A 20,782-nucleotide genomic window follows, 5' to 3' on the forward strand; every position below is an offset into this window, starting at 1 on the left:
ATATTTTGAAGCCACACTCAAACAAGAACCTCGTCAAATTTCTTTGATGTTGGACAAAAATTCAGTGTTACACCAGTATGGGGGCGCATTGGAACGACGGGACGCTGGGGTGAGTTTCTGGGACACGGGAAAAATGGGCCTAATTTTCGGGACGGCAGGGGGACGGCCAGGTGATGACGACAAGGGGAGGACGGGACTGAGAGGGGTGTTGTATAGTATACATATAGAACTTGAAATGCTAGTTATGAAATGATGTTTCAGTAGTTCACTAGAACATACCAAATTAAAATACTTGAACATAGCAAAATTGCAACATGAATTAGAACCATTGACATTCAACATAGTAATGTATTACATACCCAATAGTAACATTCAAAAATCAAAATTCAAATAGAAATTCAAGTACACATCCCAGCGGCGGTATGGTTGCAGAATGGCGGAGGTGGGGGTGCTTGGGTACTCAAGTACTCGGTGTGGGGACGTATGGGGGTTGGGTACTTCAAGGTTTGGGAGGGAGGTGCAAGTCTCCAGGTTACACTGCAAAAATTTGGGTGCCATGATTTCAACATCAAAGAAAACTTATCTTCCCAACACCAAAAATGTTTGCACAATACCTCGTTCTTGTTCTAAACATTTTCAAACATGACAACAAAGAACCCTTTTGCAGTCAAATAAATTTGAACACCACTGTCAAGGATGGGTTCCCAGTTCCATGAGATCCAAGAGTGCAACGCTTGTAAACTAGGCCAAATACCATGAAATTGTCCAATAACACCTAGTTCGAAAAAAATTATGAGATTGTGAGAAATCGCCATCTTATCCTCAACAGTGACATCGACTGTAATCGTTTTTGTTGATGGCTTAAAAACAAAATCACGGCAGCCCGTTTGCTTGTTCTCCCAATTGGGAGGGGACACTTTGTCCATGCCATTTATTGGTTGCACTGTGCTTTGACCCTATTTAGGTTGGATCTTTTGCCAAAGTCAGCCATCCACACCCGGATAGGGCCACTCTTCTTTCACTCACCACGGGCCATTATCCATGCGCCCCCCTGTTACTGTTTTCTCTTGCAACCCTATTGTAGCCTCCACTGTGTTAAAACTAGAGCCCATAAATGTCTTTGAAAATAACCAACAATAAGAAAGAGACAGAACTGTAACAAAGAACACCAAAAATATCTTGGGAAAACCCTTTGAGAATGAAGGGAAAAACCCAACCACACAACACAAATATATCTTAATTGAGAATGAAATTTTCAAGTGTACAATATCCTTTGCTCGATGCGAATATATAACAATAGGAGAGACTCTTCACATTATAACTGAAGGTCTCTTGAGATTCTCATAACTCCTATAATTAATTATAACTCTTCAAATATTCATGCCTCAATGCATGTGAATGACACATGTCATTTACGTTTAATATTACAAATTAAATTTCGAGTGTCCTTTTCAGTAGAAGATGACAATAATGGTAATAACGTCCAAATTTCGAGAGAAAGATTTCTATCGCAGTGACATACTTTAACACTCCCTCTTAGCTAGAGAGAGATCTTTAGCTGAACAGTCACATAAAGCTGCAGCCAAAAAATGTCAATGATAAATTCTGATCATACGAATTCAAAACATAATTCACGGAGTTACTCAACATGAACACCTATAACAATGAATTATATTCATGGAATCACTCAACATGAAAACCTATAACAATCAATCATATTCATGGAATCACTCAACATGAAAACCTATAACAATCAATCATATTCATGGAATCACTCAACATGAAAACCTGTAATAATTACTCATTCATGGAATTACTAAACATGAAAAGATTTGCAAGACTCACAGCTAAGCCTTTGTTCATGGACTCTCTCAACATGACATCCAACTCCTGTCACGGAATCTCTCAACGTGATGACAGCATTGACTCTCTCAACATGATGTTCACTATCGCATAGTGAAAGAGTTATCAGAGCTGATCTTACAATCTCATTTATTCATACAAGAATAAAATAGGCAATAACAAACTAAGACTTGATTCCATTTAAGTCTCAAATTTTATAAATACCACAAGCATCACAAGCATAAGCACTCCCTCTTAATTACGATGAAGCCTCCCTCTGAAGCTCAACATCTCCTTCTAAAGGAGCATTCTTGTTCAGACTGCATAATCTCAAGTGCACAATCTCATTGCATCCTACAACCAGTGGATTAAGATAAATCAATCATAGGCACCAATATAAATTAATTCCAAAATATGCATTAGTTAACATCCAATTAAGGAAAGCTTACCTCAAGATTTCCCTCTACACTTCCACCATTTTGAAGGGTGGAAGGTTCAATATGATTGTAAGTGCCACTTCTAAATCATTTGAATAGACTCTCTTGGTATAGACAAACAAATTGTGAAACAGTCCTCGGTGATCTGTACAAATGTTTGCAATCACTCAAAAAAATTAAAAAAATTAAAATAACTTGATGCTCTGCATGATATTCGATGACTAGAGCTATCCTCCGAGATATTCAACCTAACTTTTCTAAGACAGTTACACCTCATACTAAAGAGCAGTCACATATTCCACTTTAATTATATCTCAATGATGTTTCATTTTGAATCTTTCCTTAACGGATGAGGACTTGATTCTTGAATTCATTCATTTCACAATACCGTCAATAGAGGCAAGACTACTCACAAGTATACAACGTAATCAAAATTCAAAGCAAGAGCCCGATTCCCGTGGTAATTTTTGACTTGGGTTGTTCAGTGCAGTCGATGTTGAAAGAGATTTCAGCAACTTCAATGGAAGGATCCAAATTTGATTACAAGGTGTCGCCTTTGACACTTGTGATCTTCTGATCTTTAGCTTGGGGTTCCCATTGTCTTGAATGACTTTATCATAGGCATTCACATCCAGATATGGCTATCACATTTGCAGTTTCTTCATCATATCATTGATAGAGCCACAAGGGATACAACATCATTGAACACGATAGAACTGATATCAAACAAGAGATGAATATGATAGAGCCACAAATACGAAAAAAATAAATAAATATTGACCACTGAAAATTGCATAAATAGAATCGGATAATACTTATCTGATAAAAACAATGTTGCAATCTGATGAGTTCCGCTTTGATATCTCATAATCGTGCAAGTGAAGATGTCTTGAATTTTGATTTCATAGACTTAATCTTCCGTTACTCGAAGACAACCAATATCACAAGAGGTAACTCCATCTAACAAATGGTTGTAAAGATAGAGACACCTTCAGCTTAATATTAAAATAAGGGACATGCAACACACAACAATCCACAATATAAATCAAAGCCTTCACTTCCGTGATGTAAGCCATAATATAAACAAACTCATGGACCAAGAATGATGGAGGGGTAAGAAAGGAGAGCATCTAGAACACAGGGGTCCCGAGAAAGTAGGGCATTTCGATTCATGATGGAGTGTTTCCTGCTTCGACCACTTGTGTTTTGCCATGCCTAGCCACTATTACGAGGTAATTGGTAAATACTTGCTTGATATTAACAGAGACCGAAAGGTCAATTTATACAAAATAATGAGACGATGTTTCCTTAGGAAACCATCGTAAAGAATAGAAACATTCTATTCTAGAGAAAGCAAAAAATGAAAGCAAACTAAAGCTTAAGATATTTACAAGATAACCATTATCTAATAATAGACGACTTATCTATTATTGTAATACCCTCCCTTAATGGTTAATCTATCAAACACACCAAGCTGTCCTTTGAATTTGACAAACTTATCAGGACCAAGGGGTTTGGTGAGAATGTCTGCAGTTTGCTTTGTGGTAGGAACATACTGCAGATCTATAGTCCCGTCTTCAACCAGGTGTCGTATGTAATGACAATGAACATCCACATGCTTGGTTCGTTCATGGAAGATTGGATTCTGTGCTAACTTGATAATGCCTTCGTTATCAACAAACAGAGTAGTCGGTCCTGCTAGTGACATCTGCATATCCCCAAGCATCCAACGAAGCCAAGCAGCTTCACATCTTGCCTTAACAATCCCTCTGTATTCAGCCTCAGTAGAAGAGAGAGAAACTGCTTGCTGCTTCTTGCTGGTCCATGTGATTGCACCGAATCCCAAACTGAACACAAATCCAAATGTTGACTTTTTATCATCAACAGAGCTTGCCCAATTTGAATTCGTGAACCCACTGAGTTTAGGATTAGAACTCCGAGAGTACAAAAGTAAATAATCTAAAGTGCCCTTCACATAACGAAGCACATGCTTCGCTGTCATCCAATGATCAGCCTTAGGAGCTATCATAAAGTGTGAAATATAACTGACTGCGAAGCTGATATCAGGCCTAGTAGTAGAGAGGGAGATGAGGCTGCCTACTAGTTGCCTGTATGTAGTATCATCAATGGAAGGAGAATGAGACTTTGCTGATAACTTGAGACCTTTCTTCATAGGTGTAGATGCAGGTTTGCAATCCTGCATTCAGAATTTGTCTAACAGGGCCTTGGCATATTTGGATTGAGAGATGAATATACCAGAAGACTGTTGCCAAACTTCAACACCTAAGCAATAATGCATGAGCCCAAGGGTAGTCATATTAAAAGACTGGCATAAGTTTTGTTTGATTCCCTGAATCAAAGATGCCTAACTGCCGATAATGATCAGATCATCCACATAGATAATCATAAGGATTATGTCACTGTCAATAGTCTTGATGTACAGATTTGAGTTTGAAGAACTCCTCTTGAAGCCTTTGGCATTGAGGTACTTATCAATCTTGATGTACCATGCTCGAGGGGCCTGCTTCAAGCCATAGAGAGCTTTTGCCAATCTGAGAACCTAATGGTCTTTACCAACAACCTTGAAACCAGGAGGTTGTGTCATGTAGACCTCTTCATGGAGATCACCATTCAGGAAAGCACTCTTTATGTCCATTTGATGGAACTTCCAGCCAAACTGTGCTGCCATGGCTAGGACTAATCTGATGGTGCTCATCTTTGTAGTAGGAGCAAAGGTCTCCTCATAATCAATGCCCTAATGTTGAGAAAAGCCCTTTGCCACTAAACGAGCTTTGTACTTGTCCAAAGTACCATCCGATTTGTATTTGATTTTGTAGACCCTTTTGCAGCCAATGGGTTTCTTCCCTGGTGGAAGATTTGAAACGACCTCAGTGTTGTTCTTCAGTAGGCTCTGGTGTTTACATGTCATGGCCTGTTCCCACTCTGGAATTTCTTTAGCCTTAGAATATGTTTGAGGTTCAAACACACTGTGAATGTTGGCCATAAGGGCAAAGTTAACAGAATTTGTAGTTTTGCTCTTTTTTCGAGCAGTTCTCCCATCAATGAGCTCATCATCACGAAGATCAACAAGTGTCTTAGCCCACCACTTAGGCCGGATAGGAGAATGACCAACAATATTACTAGGAGATGCTTGATTAGGAGGATCCTCATCAGAAGAAGTTGGATCAAACTCAGGTGAAGCATCTACAAAGCAAGGTGATCCTATAGGAGAAGCCGAAGGAGTCTGTACAGGTATCACTGGAGCTGCAGGAGCTATTGGAGCCCTCCCATCAGGTGGACCTAATGGAAGCCGAACAACCCAAATCATGAGTTGCATAGGCTGGTCTGTTGGATCAGGAACAGGAGAATCAGGCATGAATGGTCCTTGCTGCTCATCAAATACTACATCGCAGCTGTATATGAGACGAGATGTCTCAACATCAATCAGGCAGTAGGCTTTGTGAAGATTGCTATATCATACAAGCATCAATTTTTGACTCTTGGCATCCAACTTGGTGCATGAAGCATTAGGGATCCAAACAAAAGCAAGAGAGCCAAAAACCTTCAAGTGACTGATTCTGGGCTTGCGACCTGACTAGGCCTCTTTCGGAGTTTTACCTTTGACTGCCATTGGGGGTGACCGGTTCAATAGATAAACTGTAGTGTTAATTGCTTTTGCCCAAAATTGCTTTGAAACATGTTTGTGTTCTAGCATGGAACGAGCCATCTTGGTGATTGTCCTGTTCCGACGTTCAACTACACTGTTCTGTTGTGGCATGTGGGGTGTGGTTAACTGGCATTTGATGCCATGTGTATCCAAAAAGTTGGAGAAAACATTAGAACAAAATTCACCCCCATTGTCTGATCTAAGAGTAATAATAGATTTTCCAGACTCTTTTTCAACTAAGGGTTTAAACTTTTGAAATACAGTAAATGCATCTGATTTCTTTTTAAGGAAATACACCCACATTTTTCTACTGAAATCATCAACAAACAACAAAAAATACCTGAACCCAAGAATAGGAGTGGCCATAGGGCCACAGATATCGACATGAACAAGCTGAAGTACCTAAGAAGCTCGCCAAGAATCGCCACTGGTGAAAGGTGTGCGATATTGCTTCCTAGCCTGACATGCATCACAAACTCCAAGGTGTTGAGTCCGAATCTCTGGCAAACCAAGAACAAGCTCATCTCGAGCAAGCTATGTGAGATAATGCACATTTAAGTGCCCATATCGCTGATGCCAAAGTGTGTTGACAGAAGATCGCCAAGCAGCCATAGCTAAGTCTTGAGAATCACCAGAATCAGTAAGTCTGAAAAGACCATGATCCTCAAGACCCACTGCAATAGTAGACTTAGTCGCCCGATCAGTAATGGTGCATTGATGTTCACTGAAGGTGACTGCGAAGTGTGGAGAATGTTGCAACAACTGACTGATTGAGAGTAGATTTAGTTCCATCCTTGGAATGTAGTACACATCAAGGAATATGAGATTCCTCCCAACAGATTGAATCTGAATGTGGCCTTTACCGACAACCGTGTACTCTTCTCTGCCATCAAAAATAACATAGTTTGAATAAGGCTGGTAGTCAATAAACCAATCTCTGCGGTGAATGAAATGATGAGAGGCACCTGAATCAATGTGCTAGGCAGATGACTTCACATGATTTGCAGGTCTAGTAGTGAATGAACCAATCTTTGTGGTGAGTGAAATGATGAGAGGCGCCTGAATCAATGTGCCAGGCAGATGACTTCACATGATTTGTAGGTCTTTTAGCCATGAAGGTGTAAAAAGAAGATTCCGCCTACTCAGTGTGCTCTACACTGTTCGCATTGGGCTGCGAACCTGATTGCTTAGATTGGGCAGCGAAGCGTTTCCGAATTCAACCTTCATGTGACCAAACTTGTGGCAGTAGTTGCATTGAATGTTCTTCTTTTTGGAACCATCGGATGCTGGATTAGAAGATTATCCTTTGGAAGGGATTTTGCAGCAAAGGCTTGCTTTGTGGAGGTGGAACTGGAGCTGCTATCGAACTGTTGTTTCCATCGATCTTGTTGAAGCAACAGGGTGCAGAGATCAGTGAACTTTAGATCAACACCAGTAGATGTGATGTTGAGAGTCTTGATAAAATGCTCATAGAATTTGGGTAAACTCTGAAGAGTGATAACCACAATATCCTCTTCCTCCATCTTGCAATCGATGGCAAGTAGCTGATCACAGATTTCCTGAATCCGATTTAGGTGTGCCTAAAGCGCGGTGCGCTCATCCATGACAATAGAAAATAGAGTGCTTTTCAGAAAGAAGGCTCTGCTCTTGTCGGAAGTCTCATGAAGACCTTTCAGATGTGTCCAAATTTCGGCAGCTGTCTTGCCGGATGGAATTTGAGAAAGCTGATCATCAGCCATGGATAATTTGAGAAGCATCACTGCGTCTTGATTATTCAGATCCCATGTATCTTGATCAGGACCCGGAGAAGTCGGACGCTTCGTAACACCCAGAACAAGTTTGATCGGTGTTCCGATATTAAAAAATTGCAATGATACGCTGCTTCCAGGTTCGATAATTGCGACCATTGAATTTGGAATTATGCTCGAGCAATATATTTGTCAGAGATGCCATGACACGTTTTTCAATGAAAAAATGTGAAAATTTGTGAAGGCACATTCTTCGAGGCAAAAATACAAAAGACCCAGAAGAATCAGAGAATGACCTAGAAGAGAGCTCGAAAAACCCAGAGGGAATATGCTGTCGTTTTTTGGATTCGTTGGTTCAAAAATTGAGGTACAAAAATTGAGGCACCTAGAAAAAACAGGTGACAACCTAGTTGAGCTCTCAAAAAACCCACCAAGAATCTACAAGTAAAATAAATTTTCGGACCCAAAAATTAGGGTTTCAGGCCAAACCCTAGCCGAAAGCAATGAAGGTCAATTTTGTAAAAAAAAATGGTGGTTTTCACAGTCAACTAAAGTCCAGACGCAGGCTGACCATGCACAGACCTCCAGTCATGAATGTTAATCGCGTGCAGAGAAATCCAAGCTGTTTGGAAAAACGCAGAGCCGTTTTTCTATATATGTAGAGCCGCGAGTTGGTTTTGTTGTAAAATCGCTCGCGATTTTCCAGTAAAACGCACGACTTTTCCTTTGCGAAAATCACAATGTTTAGATACAGGCAGATGCAAATCGTGAAGAGCCGAATGCAGAGGTCATTGGAAAAATGGGAGCAGTAGAAAAATGCATTTGAAGTCGCGGTTTTTAGGCTAGATTGGTCATCAATTCTTCCAATACGTGAGTTGTGATTTTTTAAAAACCTCAAACAAAAACCATAGTTGAAAATCTTAGGGTTTTTAGAGAGCAAGGATCACAAAATAATTTCGAAAATTGGCTCTGATAATTTCGGAAAAGAAATTATAATTTTCGAAAAAATAAAGAAATATGCTATGATACCATATTAAGAGGTAATTGGTAAATACTTGCTTGTTATTAACAGAGATCGAAAGGTCAATTTATACAAAAGAACGAGACGATGTTTTCTTAGGAAACCATCGTGAAGACTAGAAACATTCTATTCTAGAGAAAGCAAAAAACGAAAGCAAACTAAAGCTTAAGATATTTACAAGATAACCATTAACTAATAATAGATGACTTATCTATTATTGTAATAGCCACAATCAGTCATGCTCGCACGCCAAATCCCTTCTTTCTCATCACTCTGCTGCCTTTCACATGACTTCATCCACAGAAATTGCAAGAAGACCATTTCCAAATTTTTCAAAAAAAAAAAAATCATGTAAGCCACTTCTCAAGTTAGAGAAAATAAAAAAAAATTTTAAAAACCAAAAGAAAAACGCAAAAGCGGCTTCAAGAAGCTAGAAATGCAAAGACATAACCATTTCTTTCATAACGGACAAGCCATAATAAAGATAATAAAATATGGATACAAATGGTCAAAAAACAACTGGCTCCGCCAAAATTAAAAACCTCCAAGATTACTCATATAGAGGGAGAGATGCAAGCATGATGACAAGAAGGGAAATATAACTAGACAACAAACAATAAAAATTTAAAGTCTAGAGCCAACGCTTAGACTCCCATGATATAAAAACCATAAAAAGATCCAAGGCCAAGACAATGATCACGACGAATAAAAATGATGCCAACAAATGTTTTGAGCAATATATGCACAAAAGATTGAGATGCAAGCATGATGACAAGAAGGGAAATATAACTAGACAACAAACAATAAAAATTTAAAGTCTAGAGCCAACGCTTAGACTCCCATGATATAAAAACCATAAAAAGATCCAAGGCCAAGACAATGATCACGATGGATAAAAATGATGCCAACAAATGTTCTGAGCAATATATGCACAAAAGATTGCTATTTTCAACCTGGCTCTGTTACCATGTTAAAACTAGAGCCTAGAAATGTCCTTGGAAATAACCAGCAATAAGAAAGAGACAAAATTGTAATGAAGAAAACCAGAAATATCCTGGGAAAACCTTTCGAGAATGAAGAGAAAAACCTAGCCACACAACACAAATACATCTTTATTGATAATGAAAATTTCAAGTTTACAATATCCTTTGCTTGATTCGAATATATAACAATAGGAGAGACTCTTCACATTATAACTGAAGGTCTCTTGAGATTCTCATAACTCCTATAATTAATTATATCTCTTCGAATATTCATGCCTCAATGCATGTGAATGACACATGACATTTACATTTAGTATTACAAATTAAACTGTGTCCTTTTCAGCAGAAGATGACAATAACGGTAAAACGTCCAGATTTCGAGAGATAAAGATCTCTATAGCAGCTACAAACTTTAACACACTGACTTCTATCGAAACCTGCAACCTAGGAGCCCCACCATTAGCCTTCCACCTCGAATTGCCATTGTTGGAGGATTCACCCTTCAGAAAACGGAACCCCGGTTTGGACATTTGCAGATTGAGTGGCATCCAAACCCCATTTCGCTTGTTGCAGCCACTAGATTGATCTTCCATTGCCACAAAAACCCTAACTGCAGGAGGATGCATGCAGTTGTGCAATGCCATTTGTTAACTCTTAATTGTTTATAGATGTAGAAATGGATGTATTGCATGAGTTATATTACATTATTATCTAACTTGGATGCAAGGTTTCTAAATAGACTCTGTCTTATTCTTAAGGATTACGTCTCTAATTACATTGCACTCTTTATTTTGTTTGAATATGTGAATTTAGAAGCTACTAGATGATTCAAGAAAGGTACATTACAATTTCATTTGCAATAATGAAATAGAAAGATGATGTTTCTAAAAGAAGCAATCCGTTAACTGAGAGTGAAAACAGGAAGATACAAAATTATTTAATTGTAGATATATTAAGTGATCAGATTCATTTGGTGACTTAAATGACCATTATAAGGTAAATAGTATAACATTATTCTAATACCCTCCCATAATTGTCAATTTATTAACTAATTAGTAATACCCTACAAGAGACTAAATTTGTAGGTCATTTAGCTCTAAATACATAGAAGGCTTCCCCCTCCTCATCAAAATACTCTGGAATATGAGTTTGCCATTGACTCTCACTGATATTATAGAACTTCTAGATATGATCAAGTTTACCATAATTGTCCTACATGATGTTGGATACAAAGCAATTCCCCCCACTTTATCAGCTTCAGAAAACTTAACAATCTTTTGACATTCTTAGACACTCTCATCCTGATGATGGACCATGGAGTATGATCCGAAACGTTGATGCAAAAAGCTCACACAATCTAATCCAGAAGCACAGCAGTAAACTTTACAATTCTACAAAACAACCATTAAGCCAAAAATATCGAAAACAGTATCACCCACCAAACACCAGTAAACTCCAATTCATTTGCTGGAGCAGTGTGCGCCATTGGAAACCTGAGGTACGGCCCAAAACAGTCTGCAAGACACAATTTTGTAAAAAAGCCACAGAAACCTTCATCTTCATTTCGAAGGGAAAACTAAAAAATACCCCTGCTGTGTTAACAAAAAATCTTAAAAACCAGCAAACCTATGACCAAGAAAACCCCACAAATTTTGGGAAAAATAGGGCAAAACTCATTTGCAAAATATTACAGTTTTTGTGAAAAATATGAGCAAAACCCACGAACTAACTTTTTTAAAATAACAAATGCACAATTTTTTGTATGACAATCATACAAAAAAGGAAAAACCCCATCGTAAACAGAAAACCTACAAACAAAAAGGTCACATTTTTTACAACAAACGACCAGAAAGAATAAAAAATCCGCCATCCATGATTTTTTTGTGGAAAAAATACCAGCAAACCCTCTGATAACTTTTTGTGGGAAAAAAATCATAAAACCCTCCACAAGCAAATGCAAAAACCCTCCAAAGCAGCAAACAAAACTTCCAGAAAAACACATTTTGAGATATAAAACCCTCATGCGCACAGTTGGAAAACGTACAAAATTTACAAAGAAAATCTTAAAAAATCTTTGGAATGAATGAAGGAAAGATTTTAATAACGTCCGTGAGGCTAAAGCAGCCTATGGGACCACCTAGAAAAAAAAGAGCATCCTCCAGACAAAGGGTGCAAGAACATTAGGCCTTTTGAAGCTGCTTCTTTAAGTCTGCTTTTTGACAATGAATGTTGATCACTAAACTTTCTGTCTTGTCTAGTTGTGTTTCCTCAAAAAGAGTGCCTAAATTGCCTGTTTCTCAAATATCCCCATAGCTGGAGCGGATGTCATTGTATGGTGGGCATTCCATGAGAAAATGTTGCTTGGTCTCCACCACACGCGTGTTGCAAAATAAACATATTCTATCCTCTTAGTCTTCCTTTGGTATCATGCATCTGCCCATTTTGCACCTCAGATGATGAGAGCTTGTCCTAAGTTGTGCTATGAGTATTTCTCCATTTGATTTTTGTTGATCAATAGCTTCGTTCAGATAAAGTGGATGATAATATAAACCTTCTTGATCTGCATATAACATTCAAGCATACATACCGATATACTTTGCCTATATCAGTAGTTACACATATACATTAGAACACAGATCATTATACAATCGCCCACTAAATCTGTTTTGTGTATCCAAGTATATCATCGAGCTGTTCATACAGATCCTTTCCTTGGTATTTCATGTTCATATATAGATCAAGCTATGATCATAAGATCGACTTATTTGCACACATACATACATACGTGTGTATCTCAGATTAAAGTCTGGTTATCTCCCTTTGAGATCAGCGGTTTTGTGTAAAGAGTTGATTAAACTCAAATTAATAATTAACAAATCTTTGTTAGTGAAGAGACATGTCTTGGGTGGACATGGATCCACTTTGTACTCAGCCAGGCAAGAGAGTATTGAAATTCATTAATGCTCTGCCTTATTTGGAGTTCTGAAATCATATTTTAATATTCAGTATTTTTTAATATTGAATCTGCGTCAGATACATTTGGAAATCTGCTTTGCATACATTTGGAATAGATCAAGTCTAACACATTCAGATTTGAATCTGCAAACAAAAGATATCAGAGATTAGTAACCATCCAATTCTGTAAGTAAAAGACTTCCATTACTCAAAATCTGGTAGAAATTTAATTTAACGATATTTAGTCCTATGTATGCTTTCTCATCATGGTCTCTCGTTGGGTTAAATTCTTTGACATAAGAACCTTTTTTGCATCCATTTTGTTTTGACCATGTTACTCTTGAATTTTTCCTTTCCAAACTTTTTTATTCCATCACTGTTTTCCCGACATTCATGCATTCCAACGTTCCATTTTTCCATCCATTTGACATTTTGCTTCATTCACATGTTCTTTTTTCCTTTCTAACTCAGTAAATGCTTAACATGCAAATCTTAAGATGTTTTCTGTGATTAACCTTAATTCCTATTGTTTTCAATGTTGATAGCTATCTTGAAAGCATCCCTTAGTGACTTAGGATCTTTGTCTCTCACTATATGAGCCATTATACTAAGAAAAACATTGAAATAGGTAGTTAATAATAAATTCTCATCTAATCTCACGACTTGAAATTGCTTATACATCCCTTTTTGGAATCTAACATTAAAATCAAATGTGGACTCATTCTAATTTTTCTTGATATTATTAAGTTCGTTCAAAACAAAACTGGCATTAGTGTTGTCTCCATATTGTTCCTTGAAACATTTCTCCAAATCATCCCATGAACCAATGCAATCGCTAGGGAGTCTTCTAAACCAATCCCTAGCGTCCTCTATGTGTGAATGCACAAACAACTTCATAGCAACATCTTCATGTTCAATCTCACAATCATTCAACATATCAGTAAACTTTCTAAGATGTTCTTCACCGCTAATGGCATTATTTCCAAAGAATTTTGTGATTTTATCTCTCAACTCATTTGGAATGGGATGAGGAAAACCAGGAATACCTATAAAAGACATGCTTATACCTTTCCATATCTAGATGGGCCTTTTCTGAAATCCTAAGATGTTTGAAGAGCTAGGTCCAGCAGCTTGGGTTTGCATGGGAGTTTTCCCTTGCTGGGTTGTAGCTAATTGACAAGTTGTAGTAGAAGACGAAGCTGGTACTGATTGGAAAACTCCTTTGATTTTTATTAAAAAATAAAAAAAATAACTTCCAAAGATTCTAGGATTGTACACAATTTTTCATTAACAAGTGTTGAAAACTTTCGGAGTTTAATTCCAGGTATGAAACTACAAATACTAACTAATGGCCTGTAATACGATGAAATTATAATTGATTGTTTGAATAAGTAGTTACAAAGAAGGACATACAAAGTCAATGTTTCTAAAAGAAACAATTGTTAGCTGAGAGCGAAAATAGAAAGATACTGTAACTGCAGTTACATTAAGTGATCAGATACATTAGGTGACTTACATGACCATCATATATTATTCTAATACTACCTGCAAACATCCTCTACGTATAAAAAGATGGATTTTCAGTGTCAGAAATCTGTTTCCAAATACGTTCCTCCACTTGAAGCCATATTTCATATGATACGGCTTTCAAACAAAGTTGCCAGTTCGGATTCTGGTTTGACATATGCTCAATTATTTTTTAGGCTGGTTTCGGGCTCGTTTTGGGTTCATTCGTACAATAATTTTTTTTAAAAAGAAAAAAATTATATATATGTAAAATATGCTGCATCAAATAAGTTTATACACAAGTATGCTAATAGTAGAGCAACTGAACAAAATACACCACCACATATATTTAGTTCAAATGACAAAACAAATTTAGAAACAATAATTCCAATCTTACTAATCAGTCATATGTTGTCAAATATCATCGTGCTCTGCAAAACACCAGAACTCACAATTGCTGCTAAAAGAACACGGCTCTGAATGCCCATGTTTTTTTATTTAGGTAAAACTGTAATGTGAATACAGAGATTCAGACCAACACGAGTAGAATACAGATTGGTACCAGTGGTTGTGAGTGTGAATGCTCGTGAATTTGCCCGTCGGTTGTTGTTAATGTGAATACTCCTGTGACCTGTCCTGAAACAATAATGCCAATCTTACTAATCAATCATATGTTGTCAAATATCATCCTGCTCTGCAAAACACCAGAGCTCACAATTGCTGCTAAAAGAACACAATTCTGAATGCCCATGTTTTTTAATCACAGATCTCTATAAGGAGTTGCCAGGTAAAACTGTAATGTGAATTCAGAATTCAGACCAACACGAGTAGAATACAGATTGGTGCCAGTGGTTGTGAGTGTGAATGCTCATGAATTTGCCTGTTGGCTGTTGTGAATGTGAATACTCCTGTGACCTGTTGTGAATGTCAGTGTTCCTCTCGTGAGTGCAACTTAACTATAGTCTATAATTTATAAACTATAAATTAGTTCCATGCCTTTACTGTGTGTTAAATTGAAAATATGACATAAATGCATTTATTGAAAATTCTGAAGTCCAAAACTTAAAACGAAAAAATTCAAATCACCGTGTCATCGTCTTAGTGCTGACACAGCAGAAAAAAGGTTAAAAACTTTGGTGGAAAGTCAAAATCGCCCAAATTCATTGCAGGTTGCACGGAGGTTTGTAAAGTCTTTTCGGGTTCACATGAAACAAAATCAAAGTCGCACGAACGAATTTGCCATGACTTTCACAGTCATTCAGTGAATTTGCCATGAATTCGGACTGAACTAGATTGCCCAACGAATCAAATGTTGAATGTGATGTGGTCTGAGCGAATACAGTAACTTAGCTTTCAAAGTGTTTATTTTCATTTTGGATCCAAGCAAAATTGCAGTTGACCAGACCATGAGTTTTTGGGTCTTGAGCAAGAAACCTTCCCAAAATAATTATCTATTCCTGGAAAACAAGGATCACTCATAAGCGGAGTTGGAGATAAGGTAGCCTCATCTATACAGGAGTTGGAGAAAAGGTAGGTTCATCTATACAGGAAAAATTTCCAGGCAGCTTGGAATTCTCAATTGTAAAGATTAGGGAAGAATGAAGGCTGGGAGCAGGATTGTATTTGTTCTGGTAGATTTGCTCCCTAGCTAGTCAAGTGTGGGTGGTTAATTGGATTAGTTTCTTCATTGATGGATATGGATATTCTATATGTGGTTATAACAGAACATAATGAATTGAACAGGTGATATTATAGATGTTGTATCATGATGGTTGCTTGAATTTGGCATTTCTTCACCCTGCTTGATTTGCTCGTGTTCATTGTATGATAGAGGACATAGGATAGAGATCAGCGGATATGATTTATGACTATTCTCTGTAAGGGATAGATGATCAGTCTCTCTAATCCACTATAGTTGGCTGGTATAATTTATCACTGTATCATCCTTTTATTATCGTGTCATCCATCTATTGATACAGATGACACAACACTTATTTTAGTGGTGGCAAACTTGTACTCTTGAAAGAGAGGTCATAAGTTCAAATCCCATTGGAGAGTAGGGCATGCACGCCTCATTTTGTAGCACAGTTAGCTGCCTGTGCAAGGAGTACAGGGTAGTCCCATGTTGTTGTCACCATATGTATTATACCCAGAATCATATGGCTGGTGTGATGTACTATAAAAGGACTTTTCTGTTTCTTTCCTCATCTCGTATAATTGATTGAAATGTTCTTATACCTTTGAAGGATGCATTCTTATAACCTATTGCCACGTCCATCTCATTTAACATTTGGCTTTTGATCACAAGTTCATGCTAATCTGATGATTCACTACATTTGTATCCACAGCCTCACATATTGGAAGATTTAATTCTTGAATGTATCATTCAACTGAGGCTCCAGGTGGCAATTTAATTTTTTGAGACTTATATTTATCACGTAAAGGTGCACGCAATGGAAAAAATATATAATTCAATAATGTCGATGTGTTTGAAGAACTTGAGAGTCCTCTTTCACCACTCAATCCAATGCTTTTTCCACAAAATAATTTGTAATCATTTTGTGCTCATTGCAATAATTGACTTTAATATTGTCAGTTAAGCATGGAATTCTAGTACGTCTTTTCTTGGTATACAAATAGAAAAATACTTTTGCATGCTTTATTTCCAACTGAGTACATGTTTGTATGGATTTTATAAGTTGACAAGATCAATAATGGTAGGGACTGTTGTGCTTGGTACAAGTTGCAATCACTTTCAAATGTTTGTCCAATCAGCATTGCCTCTTTGTCAATATCTGTGTGTGATAATTGGAAAGGATATTCTTCTGAGTTATTAACATTGTACATGGATACTTTGGTGTGGGAATAAAGTCCAAAATTTTATTTCTATGGTGTCATTAGTGTGCTGTATATTTATCTGGTTTGATTGAGTTGTACTCAAATTTCCTCTTCATTCTCTTTTTCATTTTGTTTGTTTACAGGATGCATAGACAGCCAGAGCATGTTATGAATTTCTTACTTGCAGAAATGGGGACGAGTGGTTCTCTAGATGGACAGCAGCGTCTAGTTATCAAGGGAAGATTTGCCCCAAAGAATTTTGAGGGAATTCTACGACGATATATCAGTAAGTGTTTTCCTTCTGTGATGAAGGAAAAAAAACACTTTATCTGCTGTTGTAAACAAGGAACTACAATTTTCTCTTTAGATATTGATAAAATGTGCCGGCCACTTTCTTTTAAAGCTTAGTTTTATTGCATTCACATTAGATCCTTTATTAATTATTAGTTTTCTTCTTAAGTTTTTGGCTCTTCAAAATTTAGATAAAGGAAAATTCCTTTATGGTTTACCTGCATTTTTTTTTACCTTAAATGATAAATTCATGAATATAAGATATGATTTCTTATACTTTTCCTCAAGCCTTTGATTTATAATCGCATGAATTGTTTAATTCAAGACAATGAAAATTTCAAATTTATTTCAACATATATATTTACATCTGAATTCTGGGTATTTTTATCGAGTGAACAAAGAAGTTTGTAGGACTTTCTGAACACAGTGAAGGACACTGATCGAAAATACCTCACAGAAGATTATTTAAGAATTTAAAAGATGCAAGGGATGCTTGTCTTTCACTCCGATGGTTCCATCTAGAGGACAAATAAAGCTATCAATGAGTTAAGAGATGAAATGCTATTTTAGGAAAGAAAGATGTATTTTTAACGACTTCAGTAATAATTAATTGCTTCAATGCTGATGTTTTCTTGAGGCATATATAAGTTTAAGAGTTTGCTAATGAAGCGTCTTATGTTTTTTCCTTCAATTTTCTGATGATGATTATAGCTTTAGTATGCTGTTGAAAGAGGTTAAAAAAATTGATAAAAATTAGTTACGATTATAGGCTGTAGTTTTCTGTTGGATCAGTTATGGGACACCATGTGGGTCCACTGTCTTTCTAAATAAGATTTCACTGGTTATAAAGAAATTCATGCTGTCAATGGCTATATAAGATGAAACAGCATGAAAGAATATATTTTCTTGCTTCGTGGAATTCATTGGGGGCATCAATAGAATGGAATATCATGTGTTAGGATCTTGGGAAAGAGAGCAATCTTGATGCATTATACTCTGTTGCGAAGTATGGCTGTTTGATCAATTTCTCAAAACATTAGTCTTTTGAATCTGAGGTCTTTGGCTGTATATTGAAGCCTTCAAATGAACTAGAATATTCAGAAAAATCCAGGATAAAGGTCTATTTAATCTTTCTAATTTAGTTATTGACTGATCCTATAATCGACATAATGAGTTGTAAAATTATTTGTGAAGATTGTGTGGCAGAATCCGTATAGTTTTTACATATTACTTCTGAAGAGTGTTTCAGCAATTGAATCCCAACTTTTCTGCATCTCCTATACTTTGAGATCTATAGGAAGCTGTTATGCAGAACCTAGTATCTCTTATCACTTGGTTTAGAAAGAACAAACATAGATAAATTCTAAGAAAAACTGCTCATACTTGGTTGAAAGATGAACAAAGCTTATAGCGGAGAAAAGCATGAATCATGTACAGACCATTTTGTATTTGTTTGGGATTTGCATGGGCTTTTATTTTTGGCACTGATTGTACTAATTTGAATCTTTAACCGTGCAGATGAATATGTGATATGCAATGGTTGTAAGAGTCCTGATACTATCCTTTCAAAGGAAAATCGGCTTTTCTTCCTTCGCTGTGAGCAGGTAACATAGTACCATTTTTTGTGGGTGTTTCCATTTAGTTCCAAGACACCAATATGTGAGGAATATCATGTGGCTTTTAGTCTAAATTTTAGCGATTTAAGTATAAATCCTGTATATTTTCATTTTGTGAAAAGTCAATCCTGCATGACCCCTTTTTGGTCTGTGAAAATTATATCCTGCATAGTGTCATTTTCTTGAATGGACTCTGCTTTCTGCTGTTATGAATCACCAAGGGTCTGGTATTCCATCCTCTCATGCCTTTTCACTTTAGTAATTGAATGTTGTGCTGGGTTGATTTAGTCTGCAGCAATTAAAATATTCAGAATTTGTTCTTTATCTAATGTCTTCATGTTCATATTTGAATGCTGTGCCATCAAACAACTTTGAAAGATGCTTCTCGTAGACTTGTACAATACTATTATTTCCGTCTCTCATTGTAAACAATAGACTCGTACAACACTATTATTTCGCGTAGACTCGTACAATACTATTATTTCACTGTTTCGGTTTAAGTATATTTTGACTTGTTATCCAGTCTATTGTTTTCGTATTGTAGTTAGAGGGCCTTTTGTGAGTGGATCTTTTTACGATTGCTTCAAATTTTATAAAAGATTAAACAGGACAACGGAGGCATGCTGATTGTTGATTCCTTGTTTTTATTATGTCTCTGCAGTGTGGATGCTCACGTTCTGTAGCACCCATCAAAGCTGGTTTTGTTGCTCGTGTTGCACGTCGTAAAGCAGGGACATAAATCTGAAGTTTGGAGTTTTAGAATACTTTTGCAATCTCATGACAAGCGGTGGATTATCTTCATGTCGAATTTATTCAGGGAAATTGTTTATGGTTAATTATTGTAGTTCTGACATGCTTTATTATGAACATGTTCATAAAGTGTCTGTTGACATTGTCAATTCTCCTGTTGAATCATTTAACTGCCGTTTAAAATCTCTTTTGGCTGAAGAGTTATTTCGAATTTATTTGAGCAGTTTACGCTTTCTTAGGTTTCTGAAATCTTTTATAAAAAGGTACATTAAGTTTGCTTTCCCCACTTGTAATTAAATAAGTCACAAATTGTGAACCTTGTGCCCATAAGATTGAATGACACGCAATGGAAATTGTTGCAGAATATTTGAACTGTGAATGTAAGGATGTTGAATAATTTTATTCAAAAACGACGGCCTCTACTTCCTTTTTTCCAGCTAAATACGTAGTGTTTCCAAACATGCTGAAGGCCTCATAGAGTTTGGATCAGACTCGGTAATATTTTTTAGCTAGAAAACAGAAAAAGGCCTGTTTAAACCGCTAGTTGGTTCGGGGCTTTAATGGCAGATTTTATTTTAGCTTGTTTGGACTGGACACGTTCTATTCTGAGCCTAATATTACATTAAAAAAAGGAAATTTTCAGAGAGGTCGTTTTACACATGAATGTCAGGATTTTAGGCTGCTTTTCCCGATAAACAATTATGACTAAGCTGTTGATCTATACAGTTCTAATCATGAGCTCTTCCAACTTGTTATTGAATCTTGGCCATTTGGTTAAATTTTAAATAAAAGTAAACGCTGCCAGAATGCGGTGCAGATTTAGATATTTGGAAAATCGAATTGTTTATCCTCTATAACCATTCAACATTGAGAATATTCTTAACAATTTAATTTTTAAGCAACTTACAAATTAAGAAAAAGGCTCTCCTAAATTGTTTAATGGTATCTGAGAATTTCTTTCCCCTAGCTATATTATTATACAAATGCAGTGTGGAAGATATTTATGAGGCTTATAATCTTAAATGTTAATTTTATTATTATTGAGTGTACAGGTCTACGCTGATAGTTTTTTCACCTTCCACAAGATACTCTGTGGAGAGCCAAGGCCTCGGGGTATGTTTCTGGAGA

At 36.7% G+C, this 20,782-nt stretch overlaps 1 protein-coding gene across 4 annotated transcripts in view; it reads left to right on the forward strand.

Moving 5' to 3' along the window:
• LOC149568173 (eukaryotic translation initiation factor 2 subunit beta-like) overlaps positions 1-20,064 on the forward strand; it is a 56,024-nt gene extending 35,960 nt beyond the window's left edge. For all 4 annotated transcript variants that reach the window (XM_089821179.1, XM_089821177.1, XM_089821180.1 and 1 more), the window contains 3 exons: positions 17,141-17,283; positions 18,807-18,892; positions 19,566-20,064. In XM_089821179.1, the coding sequence (XP_089677305.1) occupies positions 17,141-17,283; positions 18,807-18,892; positions 19,566-19,643 (307 nt within the window). In that variant the 3' untranslated portion in view covers positions 19,644-20,064. The remainder of the gene's footprint in view (positions 1-17,140; positions 17,284-18,806; positions 18,893-19,565) is intronic.
• Positions 20,065-20,782: the final 718 nt, after the last annotated feature.

The sequence above is a fragment of the Cupressus sempervirens genome, chromosome 3 (assembly GCF_028749045.1).
Source record: "Cupressus sempervirens isolate cs-2001-9-10 chromosome 3, ASM2874904v1, whole genome shotgun sequence".
NCBI lineage: Eukaryota > Viridiplantae > Streptophyta > Pinopsida > Cupressales > Cupressaceae > Cupressus > Cupressus sempervirens.